We start from the raw sequence: 13,114 nt of genomic DNA on the forward strand, positions 1-13,114 counted from the left end.
AAGGGTACACTAATGAAATTCACAAATTCACACACACATGTACACACTGTAATCACTCATAAGGGTACATTAATGAAATTCACAAATTCACACACACGTGTACACACACTGTAATCACTCATAAGGGTACACTAATGAAATTCACAAATTCACATACACATGTACACACACTGTAATCACTCATAAGGGTACATTAATGAAATCAAGTCTGAAATTTTAAGGAATAATATACAGCCTAATTTGAAAAGATAAACATGGGCCTGTTAAGCACATCACCAAATCCCACCTCAATTCCTCTAAGAGGCAGTGAGGGAGCCTGATCACTGAGCTCCAAGTCCGTGCTGTAAAATAACTCAATCTTGATTTCTGAGTCAGGACAGCATGTTACTAATTACATAAGCATTGAATACCACAAAATACTTTATGATCACTAACATAAGTCTTTCAGTAAACTTGAACCAATTGAGGAGAGAGAAAGGAGATAAAATCTTAACAGAGAAGCAGTACAGTCTATTGACTAGCCCTTAACTGATGGGAAAGAACAGAACCAGACCCCTACCCAATCCTAGAAAACCTTTCCTGCCGTCTAACCCAAGAAATGCTAAATGAGCAAGTCAGAGCAAAGAAACATTAAAAGTATCAATTTCACAGGTGAAGTAAGACTCTTAACAAACTAAGCTAACAACTCTCTTCAAAGTTAGCAGTTTTTCTCAGTGATCATAAAATAATGAAGAACTGAATATATCTGTTGGAAATAGAAAGCAATACCGTAAGCAAGAGTTATGTAATCTGAAACCTTATTTTTCCACAGTTCACCAAAAACAGGAAACATATCATAGGAACTTCCAGTTATATTGAAGTGATCCCTAATAAAACTCATCAGCAAACAGAGCAAGTACCTAATTAGTCTGCCATACATACAATTAAATTAAAATGTCTTATTTGTAATGAGATAATATAAACAATATCCTTAGTATTTTGAACATCCATTTTCACTTATCAAGAAGAATATAACATAAAATCATAGTCTCTTATGAATTCAAACATTTCCATTTGGCCTCTACAATTTTTCACTTTTAAGATAAAGAAAAAATTTATTATCTAACTTTCATTTGTTACTTTCCATGAGTTTTTCACCCAAATTTATTCCAGCCAACATAAGAATATTGTCTGAGGTAACCGTTATCACTAGTCTACAGCAAGCAAGAGTAACATCATCATGCATATCAGTAAACAAAGCCCTGAAGGGCCAGAACCCTCGGAGAGATCCATTCCATCTGAATATAAGAGAGAAACCACACGATTAGACTGTCCACCCACTCCCACTACAGACAGGAACCTCGAACAAGCGAACTGAAACAAAACCAAACCTGAAACGTCAAACCATAAAACCCAAAGCCCAAAGCCCTCACGCCCCACAGCTCTCACCTGACACCTACTAGTTCTCACCTGCACACAATTCTCACAGCTCAGGCTACCTGGGTTCCCAACGTGCATCTGCATATTTAAAGGACAAATCAGATGAGTGGGCAGTAAAGGGCCAAACAGGCAGGCAGACTCACAGAAGAAATAGTATTTATCAAGCTTACAAGGGGAAGAACAAAAACCTGTCTTTTTTTAAAAGGAGCTAGACCTTTTTAAAAGGAGACTAGAACTTGGAGACCATATAGTGACTGCGGCAACAAGGTCCTGAGCACTTTGTTTCACTGTTATAGCACTGTAAACATTAAGCAATCAAGAAAAGGTTAAATTACATCTAGAAGTCTGGGTTCTTATTAAGAAGTCCTTGAAGGACTTATTTGGGAAACTCAGATATCCAAACAGCATATTACTTAAAACTCCCAATGGAGGGAATGAGGTTTCTTTGTTTACTATACAACATAGTGACAGTAACATAATATACGTTCGGAAACAGTACTGGCTACTCCATCCCTCAGGTCTTCACTTGGAAGAACAAGGAAAGCCCGTCCTATTTAAGGATGTGATGCAGAAGAAGCCTGCCTCAAACGACACTAATGACTTAACAAAACACTGCACGATTACAAATCCATTTGTCATTTCATCCTATTCTAGGGATTCATTTACTTACTGAGGTCAAAAAATATAAGTCTGACTGTAGGCACCATATTCTTTAACAATTTGCAAACCTATAACACAAATCTTTATTGATCGTGAACTTTGACACAAACCAAGCAGATCATTTAGCACTTCAAATGACTCCTCACTCTACACACATATCCACATACACATATACCATTTTTTTAAAAAGACTTGAAAGTCAAGATGTCTAAAAAAGAACCCAGGTTTTACTGTCATCTTGTCAAAAACTTACTATATAGCCTTGATAAGAGCTGGCAGGGTATTCAAAACACACACATTTCGTGCATACGGAAAAAATACAGTAGGAGACGGAGCATGGAGCTCAGGTCTAGACTCGTTCGGCTCCAGCGTCTTCACCTGCACCGAACACTGAACATTCTGGGGAAATGGGGAGACCACTCTTGAAACTGGCTATCATAACTCATTAAAATTCCGCCAGCACTGAGATTACCCAGGACTTCTTTTTTACTAAAAGTACTCCATGCAGGTTCTATAACTTTTATAGTAGTCACCAACATTTTCAGTAAACACTTCTAACTCAAAGAAAGGTAAAATAACAAGAAATACCTCTGAATCATATATTCATTTTATCACCCTAAACCTTGAAGTGGATATGTTCCTGTTATTTTTCAACCCCCTCCCCAAATTTTTTATTTTCAACCAAAAAAAATTCTTTTCTTAACATATTCTGGTATCTCAAGCATGCAGAACTTGCTCTTCCTTGGCTAGCTAAAAATGCATGCATGAACATACAAGTAACTTGACAAAAAGACCTTTATTAGCAAACAGAATTACAACTGAAGATGTCTTCCGGTCTTCAATATTTTACTAAAACTGTAAATGTTCATGCCCTTTGATCCAGCAATTCTACTTTTAGAAATCTGTACCACAAAACACACACAGAGAGAATTCACTGTAGTACTGTTGATAATAGTGAAAAACCACAATCAACTCAAAAACATCCATTAACATTACTGGTTAAGTAAATGACAGTATATCCTACAACGAAATACATTGTTTTTTAAAAGACTGCAGTAAAAAAAAAAAATGCAGATTTTTGAGTACTAATTTAAAAAATCTGCCCAAATATACTATCAGTGGAAAAAAGCAAGATGCAATTATTCATAATAGCCAAAAATAACCTAATGTTGGGGACAACCTAAATGTCCACCAACTGGCGAATGGACAGACAAAATGAGGTCTATCCACAAAATGGCATAATTCAGCAATAAAAAGGAACACCAACACTGACACATGCTATTTCGGGATGAACCTCACAAACGTTTTGCTAAGTGAAGGAAGCCAGACACAACAAGCCTCACAGTGCATGATTCCATTTACACACAATGTCCAAAATATGCAAAGCCGTAGAGAAAGACAGTGGCTTAGCGGCTACCTGGAGCTGAGGATGGAACAGAGCGCTGTCAGCGAACATGAGGGATCTAATTACAGGAGAGCAAAAATGTTCTAAAACTCATTTATGATAATGGTTGCACCACTCAGTAAAGTTAATTAAAAAATCAATAAATTGTACACTTAAAATGGGCAGATTTTATGATATATAAAATACATTTCTATAAGGTTTTTTTTTTTTTAAAAAAAAGCAAGGTGCAAAACAGTATACATAGTAAGATTTCATTTTCACTAAAAAAAAGGTTGCCTACTTATCCAAAAGGAATCTGAAGGCATATACAGCAAACTGTTCACAGCAAATTATCTAGGGAAGTGCAATAATGAGCATAGAGTAACTTTCTAATAAAAAAATTAATAATAAGTCAAGTTTTTAATACAGAAGTAATAGAGCTAAAAGCTATCATAACAAGCAGTTTTAAAATGCAATTTTCTCTCAAGTATACTACAACTTCTTATAAAAATTCTGATTATCAATGGTTAGGTTTTTTTTCCTTCTGCTCTAATTTTTAGACTATTCCTTTTTTACAAAAATTTTATTGAGATACAATTCACACACCACACAGTTTGCTCATTTAAAGTGTACAATGCAATAATTTTTAAGACATTTACAAAGTAGTACAACCATCAAAACAATCAATTTTAGAACACTATTGTTGCTCTAAAAAAAGAAACCCATACCCAAATAGCTAGATTTTTTAAAAGAAGGTATTTACTCATCTGTGACAAGCTTATTTCCAGCTAATTTATTCATTAGCTTAATTAACACTTAAGAGTTAAGTAAAGACAAAGAAATCTGTACACAAGTGTTCATAGTAGCATTATTCAAAATAGCCAAAAGGTGGAAACAACCAAATGTCAATCAACTAACAAACTGATAAACAAAATGTGATATAGTCATCTACTGGAATATCATTCCACCACAAAAGGAATGAAGCAGTGACACAGGCTACAACATGCATGAACTTTGAAAACATCGAGCTAAGAGAAAGAAGCCAGTCACAAAAGACCACTTACCATATGACGCCATTCATATTAAAGTCCAGAACACACATAAAGTAGATTAGTGGGCTGCTTGGGGGAGTGAGGAGGTGAGGAAGGTGAAAAAAGGCATGGGGTTTCTTTTGGAAGTGATGAAAATGTTATAAAATTGACTGTGATGATGGTTGCACACATCTGTGAAGATTACCAAAAACCACTGAACTGTACACTTTACATGAGTGAATTGTATGGTATGTAAAATACATCTCAATAAAGTAAAAAAAAAGTTAACTAAATAATATTTTTATCCTTTTTAATCAATAAATTCTTACAGAGAAATTTTCATTATTAACTGACAAAAACAGCTATTTAACACCATTACTGGTCCAAGAAGGACAACTACAATGGAGGTGTGCACTAAGATGGATCTTTCTCTGATTTCAATGCACTTTACAGAGAGGTAGCACTGTCACAGAACATCCACTGACTGTGACCTGGGGAAAATAAAATCACGTTATAATCCAATATAAACAAGTATTAAGAATCTTTGTAATAATTCCTAATATGAAGTAGCAAAAAAGAAGTTTTATCATCCTTGGAAGATCATACAGGTCCTCTAAGAGAACACAAACTTCCTGGCTCCTCTTAGGACTTGACTTTAAGAGGACTCAGGTTAACAGTTTGATGTGTCTTACTTAGTCCAGATTCCTTTTCCCATACATATAGCAGCATGTTGCCTTTTAATATGAAAATGAGATCATACTATGCACATTGTTTCGTACCTAAATTATCAATTAAACTGAAATTTGGCTGAAAAGATAATTAAGTTATAAGTAAGGTCAGCAAGTCACTGAAAATGTTCAGATTTTCTCCTGAGCTAATGTAGAGTCTCCAAGAGAGACAGCCTTGAAATTTCAAATTGAAAAGTTTGGGGGGGGCTGGCCCTGTGGCGTAGTGGTCAAGTTCAGTGCACTCTGCTTCAGCAGCCTAGGTTCATATATTCAGACCCCAGTTGCAGACGTACCACTCATCAGCCATGCTGTGGCAGCAACCCACATATATAATGGAGGACGACTGGCACTGATGTTAGCTCAGGGAAAATCTTCCTCAAGCAAAAAGAGAGGAAGATTGGCAACAGATCTTAGCTCAGGGCAAATCTTTCTCAGAAAAGTTAAAAAAAGAAAGGTTAAATAAGTCATCACACCTATTTTGCAAACCCAAAGGCAACTTTTTCTGGTTGATTTTATAACATAACTTTATACTTAAAAAAATTTTTTAATAGATATAAAATACAATCTAACATATTTCCACTTGAAGAAAAAAAGTGTATGTCTCTATTAACAATGCACTGAAATTCCTATTTTAACGAAAATGGAACTGTTAACATACCTGGGTTTTTAACAGCCACAAAAAGTAATGATGGAAAAGTACAAAGCTATAAACCCCAGAGATTTTAGTTAATGGTTTGAAACTTCTCCTTCAAAGAACCTTTGAAAGGCAACAGTAAATTAAACACTAAAAATTAAAACCCTGGATATTCTGCACTTTCGATGAGTCCAAGAGTTGGAAAATAGGCAGAATATAGAGTGTATATTGGATAATCACACTATGAATTAAAAAGTTGATTTTACCTGGTACCCTTTTTAATTTTTAAAAAAACTTGGAGGGGGAAGAGAAGGGTCAGGAGGTGCAGCCGCATGAACAGCAGAAACATGTCTAATCTTCTCAACTCCAGACCACCTCAAGAATAAACCCCTCAGCACCACCACTCCCACCTCCCACACCGGCCCTTAACTCTCTGTCTTACTGACACTCAGATCACCTCAGACGAGTCACTGCAAAACACAACACTGACCTGTGTTTGATAAGAGTCTCACCCTATCCTGCCTTCTCTGAAAAACACAGCTTAAAACATTTCACTAATTCTGAAGACATCTTTTTTCTTTGAAGAATGGCCCCTCTGGTAGAGAACATTCTAGACACTTTTGATGGCAATTCAACAAATACGCACTCACAGCCCTCCACTGCCATTCTGGCCTTGAAAACCGCTAGAAAGAACAGGATGAAATAAATGCAAGCCGTTTTTCTACAAGTAAACAGGACATTCGACCACAAGTGACAATCTCTTCCAGTCAGTGTTCTACTCACACACTGAAATTTCCACACAGGATCACTAAAACTGTTCTGCAGCGCTATTGACCGGCAAGATATCGCCAAGGCAGAAAACGGTGATTAAGGACGCAGAATGAGCAGTGCTCAACAGTCAGAACTACCTGGCGCAGGTACAAAAGTCGCTCAAACACACCTGTTGGTGGAGTGAAGGAAATAAATCTAATCACATTAAAAAATCTCTCTCACCTCTCAGACGCTCCTCCCCCTTAAACGACAACTTTCATCTTTTCAGTTGTGATTCACCTCTTTCACTTAGCTAAGTCCCTAAAGCCATCTAAATAGGTATTACATGGAGTCAACAAAAACAGCAGACACAAACACTTGTAAGATCATTTTTTCTTATCTTTCAAATTTTCTGTAATATTCTATAAGTGAATGCAATTTGCATTACTTTCAAAACAAAAAAAAATTCCAGCTTTCTCAAAAACTCTTCAATCTATGCTTGCAAAAACAGAGAAGGCTACCTTCTTAAACTGGCATCTTGTTCACATTAATATGTAAATATCCAGTCCTCATAATTCATAAATGGAAAAAGCAAAACAAAAATTGGAAGTAACCTAAATGTCCAAGCGGGGAGTGGTCAAAAATATTACGGCCCATCCATTCCATGGAAACCTACAGAGTCACGGAAAATATTTTCAAAGAATACTTAATAGTATGAGAAAAATGCTTGCTAGTAATATCATCTGAAAATAACAAGACACAAAACAATATAGTAGAACCACTTTGAATTTTGTGTTTCTAAAGAAAATGTTAGAGGACAGAGGAAATGGCTTTAGATAGTTTTTATTTTTTCTGCATTCTTCTGTGTTTCCCCTATCACATAATAATGCTTATAATTAAAAAGGAAAACCATCTTCACTGGCTGTTGTTAGAATCAACTACAAACTAACACTGCTTAGTTTTAAGGCCCCAGCAGCACCAACTTACTTTACTTATAGCGCACCTTCCTCTCTTCCCTGAAGTCAAGGACATGGGCTTGTCATCTCTCCCATAACTGACTCCTGCAGTTCCATCAAGGAGCATGTGCCCAATGGAACTGACGGAACTGCGTGCCTCAACTTCATCACAGTTCACTAGTCACTTCTTGATGTGATCCTCTCTGACTCCAGTCGTTCCAGCAACATTCTCTAGCATCTTTACCAATAGAAATAATTACAGGTCTCAGCTGCTGCTGTGCTGTTTTGTTTCTCCCCACATCTGACCAACTTATTATCTCTGTGGACCAGATTGCACCTAAAATTCTTCGAACTCTAATATTCTTTAATTTTTCCACACTAAGTAAATTTAAAGCCAAGCCCTCATTCCCTTTCCTTTATAAGTCTCCAAAGCACCATATTTGTATATAGATTTATTAGGGTGCTTCTGTTAACTGTTCTAGAATTATGAAATCAGACAGGATAATCTCAGGAGATACGCCATGACTCAAAAAACTACTTCCAAAGGCTTATGCTAACCAAATGTGCAGGATGACACAAGCACACCTGTTCTCCCATGCTTTTGCCGAAATAACTGAAGTCGTTCTGAAAGGATTAGACCATTGAGATTTAGGGTCTAGGGCCAGAAAAGAACCCAGACAGCAAATTTTTATCCTTTTCATGTCAATGCTCTAAAATCCTTCCCCTGAATTGAACTTATGCAGACTAAATCAGTGTCAATTTCTCATTTTCAAATTTCACCTACCATTAAGGCAAAAATACAAAACAATCCACCCCTCCAAAAATCAAAGGGCCTCGCTATAAAATTTAGTGCCATCGAAAATACTCTAGTTTTATAATACCTACCTGTCAAGTCTACTTGAACTACAGATAAATCTGTAGTTTGCATTTTCACAGCTTGCTGCAGTTGAATACAATGCGGTCGTGCAATCCGGGCGTGGCTAACTGGCTAACAGTTCTACATTTTAACTTACTGTATGTTATCTGCTTGTATATACATAGATTATCTCTGGAAAGTTACATAACTAATTGGTAACAGGGATTGCCTTTGGGGAGATCTTGGCTGGAGAGAGGGAGGGAGATTTTCTACTGTATTCTCTTTTGTACCTTTTGAATAATGAACTATGTAAATTTTGCAAAATATACATACATACATGTTTTTTAAATCCAAAGGGATCATACTTTAAGCAGGTACCCCAAACTACAATATTTGGAAATTGCAAGTAATAAAGAGAAAGTTTATATTCTAGGTTTATATGGTCACCTCAACTAGTTTTCTAAAGCTACATATTTTTTAATTTTCCTATGGATAAATAACCCCAAAGAATATGGGGGGGGGCATGGTTGTTAGTCTCTCATCTGTGATACCAAATTTAGATTAATCAAGCAAAAATATAATGTTTTGCATTCCAAAGTCCTATTAATAACAATTCCAAGGGCCAGGCTGGTGACGCAGCAGTTAAATGCGCACATTCCACTTCAGCGGCCCAGGGTTAGCAGGTTCAGATCCCGGGTGCGGACATGGCACCATATGGCACGCCATGCTGTGGTAGGCGTCCCACATATAAAGTAGAGGAAGATGGGCACAGATGTTAGCTCAGGGCCAGTTTCCTCACCAAAAGAGGAGGATTGGCGGCAGATGTTAGCTCAGGCCTAATCTTCCTCAAAAAAAAAAAAATTCCAGATTTTTAAAAAACATTTTAATCCTCTCAGTTGATCCATGTAATGACAGATCAAATTTTGGATATACAACCAAGTGTTCCAATTTTGTTTAAAAGTAAAGTATGACAATACCAGTGAAAGCAATAGACAAATGAAATGAGACTTCTGTACTGGTTAAACAGTAAGAGAAATATGGAAAAACTTCAGGATAAAAATACCTAAGATAATTGTTGTTCATTCATTCCTGATGTGTTGGCTGGAGATAATCTTTAGAAAAAGTCACCTAACTAAAAATGCACATCATGCACAAATATACATCATGACGTGATGTACACTAAAGTATACTTGGTGTCTTTGGGAGAATGCTTCAGATCTTACACAGATTGGGATTATTACGTAAAATGAGATTTATAAGGTATTTAAATCAAGTATATTGTCCCCTTAAATAATTATCATCTATGAAATCTATTTCTTAAAAAAAATTGTTTTTTAAATCCTCAATTAAATAATCTGGACTTATATAAAATACAAAGCCAAGTTATGTTTACACAGATGACGGCAAGAGTATTATAAACTAGTGCTCAACTCTGAGAAAGCAGCAGCACACAGACACTTCCTCATTGGAATGTTTGTCAATAGCTTTTTAAAGTTACATAATCTTTTGAAGGGCTAACAGCTGTTTTCATATATTAAAGCAGCGGTGTGGATTTCTGCTATCAAAATTATTTTTGCTGCCCAATTTTAATAGAAAAGAAAAACATTTTCTACTTGATTATCAATGGCACTATACTTTGTGGCAAAAACTGACTTATCAACAACAAAACACCTGTTGTGTAGGAAGTTTTGAATAGTTTTCCTCTTCAAAATGTAGTTATTAAGTAAAGGAATTTATAACGTAGTATATAGCTTTAGTTAAGAAAAACTCTAAAGAAAAAGGCAGGATGTGCTGCTTTCAAAAGAGCTTGAAGACAGTTTCAATGATTCAAACTTTCCTCTAACAAAATGCCACAACAAAAAGGTTTGTCTTTCTATACGTACGGGACAAAAACAATTAACAGGTTGTTTGGTTAGAAACCTAGAACTTTAAAGGTTCCCATTACCTCACTTTGACAAGTTTTATTTTGTTTTGACAGTGCCACTTTAAATATTAGGGGAGAAAAATGAAACTAATATTGTAAGCTCTCTATTTTAAAAAATTATTTTATAAATGATCCTGAAATATGTAAATTCCAAGTTGTTTTAAACAGACAGCTATAAAATTCTCAAAAGGTATTTAGTTTTTAAACTTTCCCAGTTCATTTAGCCCTCCTTTGGAGATTTTTAAGCTCCAGTTTAGAGATTTCAGCCTAAATTCCAGGCTTGGAAGTAAAATAAAATGCAGCCTACTTTAACCGCTTGCACTCAGTAGCAGAAGTGAAGGCCAAGACTGAAACACAAATTAAGACTTCAGATTCTCTAGATTTCAGATATCCAAATTTATTCCTATTCCTCTATTAAGAGGGACAAACAAGGGGTGCACAAACACTTATACAAAATGTTCGTATAACAAACACATGGATAAGAACAGATTACTGGTTACCCAAGGCAAAGGGGATGGCAGGGGAGGGCAAAGGGGTAAAGCGACAGATGATCACGGATGTCCCTATGGTGACAGATAAAAACTAGACTACTGGGGTGAGCACGATGCAGTCTATACAGAAAGTGATATATAATAATGTACACTCAAAGGTACACACTGTTATAAACCAATATGACCTCAATAAAATAATTAAATTTTTTAAAATGTTCATATAAGCATTATTCATAACAGCCAAAAACACCAAATAAGGCTATGTTCAAAGCTCAATTAACAGAAAACAAATGATAACTTTAAAATGTTAATGTGCAATTTGGAATTAAGTTAGCAAACTTCAAAAACACACTCATGGCATCAAAAAATATGCAAAACATTTATGAAAGTCAACTTTTAAATGATCCTTATAAAAGTTTCATAAATTGCCATCATAAAAACTAAAGTCTAAAATTGATAAGCTAAACCTAAAATTCATATGGAAACGCAAGGGACTCAGAACAGCCAAAACCATATCGAAAAGGAACAACAAAGTTGGAGAGCTCACACTTTTCTATTTCAAACTTACTACACAGCTACTATAATCAAAACAGTGTGGTTCTAGCACAAGGATAGATAGTGGAATACAAATGAAAATCCAGAAATAAACCCACGTATCTATGGTGAACTGACTTTCAACAAGGGTGCCAAGACAATTCAACAGAGAAAGGCCTTTTCAACAAAGGGTGCTGGGGCAACTAGATACCCACGTGCAAAAGAATGAAGGTGTAGCTCTTCCTTGCACCATACACAAAAATCAACTTCAAATGGCTCACAGAAGGCCCAAATCTAAGAGCTAAACTCTCCAACTCGTAGAAGAAAATACAGGAAGAAATCTTTGTGATTTTGGCCTAGGAAAGATTTCTTAGATACAACAACAAAAGCATAAGTGATAGGAAAATTAGATATATTAGACTTAATCAAGACTTTATCAAAATTTAAAACTTCTGTGCTTCAAAGGACACCATCAAGAAAGTGAAAAAGATAACATACAGAATGCAAGAAAATATTTACAAAATTGTATATCTGATAAGAGACATGTACCCAGAATATAAGAAGAACTCTTACAACTCAATAAAAAGACAAATAGCCCAATTCAAAAACGGGCAATGTATTTAAACAGATATTTTTCCAAGGAAAATATCTAAATGGGCAACAAGCACATGAAAAGACGCTCGACATCATTAGCCATCAGAGAGATGCAAATCAAAACCACAATGAGATACACTTCACACTCGTCCACTATAATAAAAAAGACAGATAACAAGCGCTGTTGAACACGTGGAGGAACTGGAACCCTCAGACACCGCTGGTGAGACTGTAAAATGCCACGGCCACTTTGGAAGACAGTCTGGCAGCTCCTCAAAACGTTAAACAGAGTTATGACTCGACCCAGCAGTTCCATTCCCAAAAGAAATGAAAACGTATGTCCTCACAACAACTTGTACAAAAATGTTCACGGCAGCATTATTCCTAATAGCCCAGAAGCAGAAACAAGCAAATGTCCATCGCTGAGGAATGGATGAGTAAACTGTGGTATATGCATAAAATGGAATCTTATCTGGCCATAAGATGGAATTTAAGCACTGATGCTTAATGATGATTAAGCCACATCAAGGATGAACCCTGGAAACATGCTAAGCGAAAGAAGCCAGTCACAAAGGACCACATACACGCCCCCATTTACAGGACACGTCCAGAACAGGCAAATCTGTCGAGGCAAACATCTAGACAGGAGCTGCCAGGGCTCAGGGAGGGGAAGGGAGGAGCGACTGCTAATGGGGACAGGCATTCTCTGAGCGGATGAAACTGTTCTGAAATTGATCGTGGTCATGTCCGCACAACTCTAGGAACACGAACAACCCTTCAAGTGTCCAGTTAAATGGATGTACTGTATGGTATGTGAATGGTGCCTCAATAAAGCTGTTAAAAAAAAAAAACCCTAAGGTCTAGGATACATGCAGCTCGCGGAAAACAAGGACTACTGAAGGCAAACAACGATGAACTGATCGATCACTAAGCACGTCCACCCTCGAGACGCCCAGAAATAAGAGTTCAGGACACAGTCCTGTTCGCCGAGAAGCCGCCCCTTCCATCCTCCTAAGGGTCGCCGACGCGGCCCCGCGGGTACCTGCGACCCTCCGGACGCGCGCGCCCCACCGGGGCCACCTGAGCGCGCCGGCCCCTCCCGGCGGGCCGCCCGGGGTCACGGCGCGAGCGCCGCCACGGCCCCCGCCCGCGC

The 13,114-nt window shown here is 37.0% G+C and overlaps 1 protein-coding gene across 1 annotated transcript in view; it reads right to left on the minus strand.

The window, feature by feature from the left end:
* The window catches only part of FCHO2 (FCH and mu domain containing endocytic adaptor 2), a 114,255-nt gene extending 101,287 nt beyond the window's left edge, over window positions 1–12,968 (minus strand). The window contains exons 1-3 of the mRNA XM_046667822.1: window positions 12,831–12,968; window positions 8,448–8,550; window positions 6,640–6,683 (exon numbers count right to left, since the gene is read on the minus strand). Of these exons, the coding sequence (XP_046523778.1) occupies window positions 6,640–6,683; window positions 8,448–8,550; window positions 12,831–12,968 (285 nt within the window). The remainder of the gene's footprint in view (window positions 1–6,639; window positions 6,684–8,447; window positions 8,551–12,830) is intronic.
* Window positions 12,969–13,114: the final 146 nt, after the last annotated feature.

This window comes from Equus quagga, chromosome 7, assembly GCF_021613505.1.
Source record: "Equus quagga isolate Etosha38 chromosome 7, UCLA_HA_Equagga_1.0, whole genome shotgun sequence".
NCBI classification, from domain to species: domain Eukaryota; kingdom Metazoa; phylum Chordata; class Mammalia; order Perissodactyla; family Equidae; genus Equus; species Equus quagga.